A 5,506-nucleotide genomic window follows, 5' to 3' on the forward strand; every position below is an offset into this window, starting at 1 on the left:
CTGGGTCCTCATGCAAACAAGTTGCCATTCGCAAATGCTAGCAATTTTCAAACATATGACATCTAAAAAAAATTCAGATCAGCCTAATTTCTTTCTTTCTTTCAAAACTGCCTTTTCCCTTCGTACATAGGACATAGAAGACAGTGCAAAAGGAATTCACTAAGTGCTAGAAGAAGGTTAAGAAACATTCAAACTAGTGAAAATCTACTGCCCAGTTGAACTTAAGAGAGGCTGTACAAGACTCTAATACTCCAGAAAAAACAGAAAGAACTTAGGAAATAATGCTGTTAGAAAAGAACTACTACTCAGGTAGTAGTTGCAGCAGACACACAGAATGATAAAAACTGAGAGGAAAACGTTAAAAAACAGTAGAATAGAACATGCTTACATATTACAAGGAAATAAAGATTATTTATTTTGTCTTCCTTATCCCTTCTCCCCTGCTTCTCTGGGGATGAAAGAAACTTTTTCACTCAGTATTCCTTTAAGACACAATTATCGTGCACAGCTTTTTGTGAGCTATCTTCATCCCATTAGGCCAGAAAAGCTGTAAGGCTGTGCTAATTACAAATGATCAGATGCTGTGCTAGCTCCTCCTCCAGTGGTCCTTTTCCTTCTTCTAGTCCCAGTCCCCTCTGTCTTCCTGAGTCAGTGGGGTTATCTTTTTGTTTCTAAGAATAAGAAAAGAAGGCTCTTTTATAAAGAGTTAAGGCTAGAGAATAAGGTAAGCTGCTGTTGTATTTGGAAAGGGCTTTTGGTGTTGACTTACTATTTTGGCTTCTTTTATCTTGCTAGATATGAAATAAATCTGGCTTCTGGGGCTCTTGAAGTCTCTTTCCCATTGTCTTCTAAGAGTTCCTGGCTAGTTCTGTGTTTTCAATACAACTTTGCTGTTAGCTTTAGGTGGAACGCACCAAAATGGCTCATCAAGACAACTTAGGGCATTCCCGTGTCCATGTGGAGGAGAATGATGCAGCAGGCAACCAGGGCCAGCAGGGTGCTAGACCACGTCAAACTAGATTTCCAAGAAGAAAATGCAAGCAGCTGCATTCAGCACGGCCAGGGGGAGAAGAAACTAGGGTTTTGCAAGGTAATCAGCAAGAAGAGGATCTTTTTAGGGGGAAATAATTCTAATGTGACTTTAACTGTGTATGAGTGCTGCTGAAACAATGGAGCACTGGAACAGGCTGCCTAGGGAGGCTGTGGATTCTCCTTCTCTGGAGATATTCAAGACCTGCCTGTATGCCTACCTGTGTAGTCTGCTGTAGGGAGCCTGATTTGCAGTGGGGTTGGACTCAGTGATCTCTGGAGGTTTCTTCCAGCCCCTACAATTCTGTAGTTCTGTGAAATAATTCTTTGTGTGTCCTGCCCATGGATATGTATATAATTAAAGTGAATTAAGGCTTCAGAAAGGTACAAGATCTTCAGGTGGTACTCTGGTGGTTGTCCCGTCCCTGTTACTAAGTGGTACCGCTTTCTGATGTGTACAAAATGCTTGTATTACTTGGTCTCAATTTTTTTGGTTAAACAACAGAAAATAAAAGTAATTTTTCATGTTGTAAACAGACAAATATGTTTTTAGATTTTTTCAGTATAGATATCTTTCCTAAAAGATGTGTATGATCTTGAAGCTTGAGTTAAAGCACTTAATATAGCATCAGTGTGGGCTCCCTGTGCTGTGAGTGGAGTTGTTCACCTGCTGCAGAAGTGGAAATAATATCTTATATATTATATAAGTGGGAGTAGTGTAAGTATAGTGGGAGGATAACACATTCTCTCAAACCATGCAAGTGAAGTTTAATGATCCTGATTCTCTGGGTTTAGATCTGGGCCCTGTTTTCTGGAGCATGGATTTTTCTGCGTTTCCTAGGAAAAAATTAAGAGCTATTTTCATAACAGTAGAGACTTGAAATGGAGTACAGTGCAATTTCTAGTTCCTTTAAAGTATAACTTTGTTAACTTGGAAAAATCATATTCTTCTCAAAGTAACCAATATGCTTTTTCAAAGGCTTGGCCTAGAAACAGTGTAAGAGACTTGAAGTATTTAATGATGGAGAGTTGCAGGGTGCATCCAGACTCAAACTCTTCCTTGATTTTTTTTCTTTTTGGATGTTTAGCATTGTCTATTGCTGTTTCTTTCTCCATAGTTTACAAATTTATGAGTCGTCCCCCAGCTATCAGCGTGCACTCCACTGGTGAAGAAGCTCTGGGGCTGTCCAGTATTCCTGTGCCGAGAAACAGTGGAAGGACTGTGAAAACACTGGCTAGGTCTGCCAGCCCTTGGGTACGTCTTGAACCTGTACCGTGTTGGGTCAAAGACTGTACTGGACTGGCCTGCTCAGCAGATCATGGTCCTAGAAGACATCTGATAAAAGCCAATCTCCAAGCTGAGAAAGATAGCCTGAGATCCGTGTTAAGAGAGGAGCTTTTCTCAAGGGATGAAGACTATGATGATTTGGGGACAGCCAGCTCCCAGGCAGGTGTTGTCAGCAGTGATGCTCCCAGAAGCTTGGCAGAAGAGTTTTCACTAGTTCCCTTAAATATGCAAAGGAAATACTCTGCTTTGAATTTTGACTTGCTAGTAGAAAGATGTTTTAAAAGGCTCTGAGCTTCAGCACATCTGTTTAGAACTTAAGATAGAGACTTTCTTGAGATATGAATGCCAATCCTCATGTACACAGTTTATAGAAATGCAGGCTGAAGTCTGCATTAAACCCATGAAGGTTCAAATGGGGTGAAGCCCAGCACATTTCTCTTAGATTGACAGGCAGCAAGGAAGGACAAAACTGGAATGAAAATAAATCCTTCATATGAGTTGCCTTCTTTAGGAGTTTAGAATCCTCTAATAATTATAAGGTGTTAAAAATGGAAATATGACTGAGTCTAAGCTATGACTATTTCTTTTGCATCTGTAATGGATATACCAAGAAATATCATCATATTTTGTCTCTTTCTCAGTAGTATAGTCTCTTTTTTTAATAACTTCTTGAAGGATATTTGAAATTCAAAGCCCTCGTATATGCCACTATTTCCTTTCAGTAAGTGCTTTAATTTCTTCTATAAAAGCCTAGAGGGTTTACTGTTTGTTTTGTGTTTTTCTTGATCTAAAAATTATAATTCACTGCATATATTTGGTTATTCATATATCCATAAACAGCTGTGTAAAGCAGTATGAGATAGCTAGGATACATCCTATGATAAACAAGGGGTGAAAAGCCCAACCATTCTCTAGTTGGGGTTAATTGATCATGTGAAATGAACTTTAATTTTTTTAAAACTTATTTTGTTCTAAAGATGTTGAATTTTTCTCTTTTGTTTGTGAAAGAATGTGTAGTTGAAAGCAACTCAAGGTCTAGATTTGTTTCCTATTTAGTCAGTAGGTGAACTTTACAGATAATACTGGGCCAAGCTGTGTAACTACAGTATGTCATTACTGAAAACCTGACTGGTAAGCCTTCATGTTAATCTGAAAATGCATCCCATTGGCAAAGTTCTGTTACATCTCAAAGATAGTACTCTTCACAAGGAATAGATTTGATATAGTAGAAAAATTATGAATAATAAATAATAAATTTTTTGGTGCTGCTTTCTTTTTTCCTTCCTTTCTACCTCATGAAGAACTTCTTTTTTTTTTTTTTTTTTTTTTTTTTTTTTTTTTTTTTTTGTGAGGGGGAAGGAGAGGTGGTTGTAGCTTTTATTATACTGATCCACTTAATGATGTTATGTACTTACTCTGTAGTGCTTCTTGCATGGTAGAACTGCAACAGAAGTGTGCCTCTTCTTCTTTGGATAATAAGGGAGGAATACAGTGATGGTGGCTGTCTATCCTGTTGATCACACAGGACCAGGCAGGCTGCCTTATTCTTCCAGGTGCTGTTGCAGAGAATCAGTCTGCATTACTAAGGCATTGCAGACACTTGTCTTAATCCAAATATAATAAATAAACCAAAACGCCAAACTTCTAGGGAAGGTTTGTTGACTTCTCTGAACCTGCACATGAGCTTAAAATTAAACATATCTTTAAACTTATTTGCTAAGTCATTGTCCTCAGAGCAGAGACTGTGAGGGATTTTAGGAACAGCATGAAGTTTTACTGGAGTGCATCAAGCAGCTTCTGCTATAACTCATGTGTATACCCAAATTGAGAATGGGCTGCTGCATTAGTCAGATCTTGCAGAGTTTGTAAATTAAAGCTTCTTCTCAAGAGGTCTGTGAAAACAAACAGCCCAAACAATGCTAATCCTATGTGTTTGTTCTTGAAAATGGTGAAAGTAGGAATAGTGCTTTTCCCCTTACACCAGACCTTCCCAATTAAGACTCATTCTTTTTGAGTGATACTTGCACAGCCTTAGCCTTATAAGCTGTTTTTCCCTTTTTTTTTTTTTCCTTCATTTTTTTCAAAGGCTTCTCACTGAGCTAGAGTGAGACTTTATGTATACCTGCTAGTAAGATATTTAGCAGGCAAAGAGAAATGAATAAAAACTGACATACCGGTTGCATTGCTTTGTAAATTAGGGGTTTCCAGCAATACTCTGAGCTCATGCACCCAAATTGCCTCAGGCCTGTGAGTCTAGACTGAAAAAATGGAAGCTCTTTCTCCTTTGAAGTTAATGTTATCTTCTGTTTGGTATAAATTACAACAAAACAGTATTGTAAACATGTATAGGTCAGTTTATCTGACAAGCTTGCCCTATAAAGGTACAACAGGGTACAATGCAGAAATAACATTTTTGTCTGGTTGTTATAGTTGAAATACTGTAAGGTATCTATGGATTCATCTATAAATTTGCCTTTGATTGTATGCATTTCAGAAAGTGGTATGTTTGTGAAGTCAGCTGGCATGGTTTCATACAGTCTTCTTTCAAGAGCTTATTTGAGAGAGAGGCTCATGGAACTTTAAAAAAAAAAAAGAAAAAAGAAAAGTCAGAAATGTCACCAGTGGGTAGTAAGACACCAAGCATTGTAGAGGTGTCAGCTTCCTGACAGCATGATTCAGTAACGTGCATTTTCAACTTGACAACTATACAGTTTTTCCTTGTGCATCTGAGATCCTGTAAGCATTTTTGTGCACGCTTGTCTCTTCTCACAAATGATCCTACAACTGGGATTTTTATCACGTGTTGAGTTAAACACAAGCGTAAAGGCCTGAAAGATCAAGACCTTTGAGGAAAAAATTCTTTCAGAGAAACTTACTGGGAAAGAAAAGCCTGTGAGGTATTAACTTGAAATGTCTTCTAAGAAAAACAGATCAAACAAAGCTGAGGAAAAATCAGGAAAAGAATCTCATCTTTATCTTGAAGAAAATAGAAAAGGGTCATTAATATTTGTTTATGAACTTGAATTCCTGTGCTCCTTTCTAGTTTGGCCCTCAGTTTTAAATCTCAGTTTATAGTTTCTTCTATATAAAATCCACTGTGGTTGCGGCCAATGACAAAAGACCAGAGATGGAGCAGCAGATATCACAAGACCAAGGTTTCTCATGCTGTTGAGCTTTAGTTCACTGTTG

At 38.0% G+C, this 5,506-nt stretch overlaps 1 protein-coding gene across 1 annotated transcript; it reads left to right on the forward strand.

Annotated features, from left to right (window-relative positions):
* Window positions 1-566: 566 nt before the first annotated feature.
* On the forward strand, window positions 567-3,586 carry LOC128091404 (uncharacterized). The gene is made up of 3 exons (XM_052704502.1): window positions 567-724; window positions 898-1,090; window positions 2,148-3,586. Exons 2-3 carry the CDS (start codon window positions 919-921, stop codon window positions 2,606-2,608), a joined length of 633 nt encoding a protein of 210 aa, XP_052560462.1. The 5' UTR covers window positions 567-724; window positions 898-918; the 3' UTR covers window positions 2,609-3,586.
* Window positions 3,587-5,506: the final 1,920 nt, after the last annotated feature.

The sequence above is a fragment of the Tympanuchus pallidicinctus genome, unplaced genomic scaffold (assembly GCF_026119805.1).
Source record: "Tympanuchus pallidicinctus isolate F22 unplaced genomic scaffold, pur_lepc_1.0 scaffold5, whole genome shotgun sequence".
Classification (NCBI taxonomy): Eukaryota; Metazoa; Chordata; class Aves; order Galliformes; family Phasianidae; genus Tympanuchus; species Tympanuchus pallidicinctus.

What these genes read in the sequence shown, in the direction of transcription:
- LOC128091404 (XM_052704502.1), top strand. Translation starts at nt 919, where the DNA reads ATGGCTCATCAAGACAACTTAGGGCATTCCCGTGTCCATGTGGAGGAG. An exon ending in AGAAACTAGGGTTTTGCAAG is followed by an intron (nt 1,091 to 2,147) that starts GTAATCAGCAAG and finishes CTTTCTCCATAG; the next exon opens with TTTACAAATTTATGAGTCGT.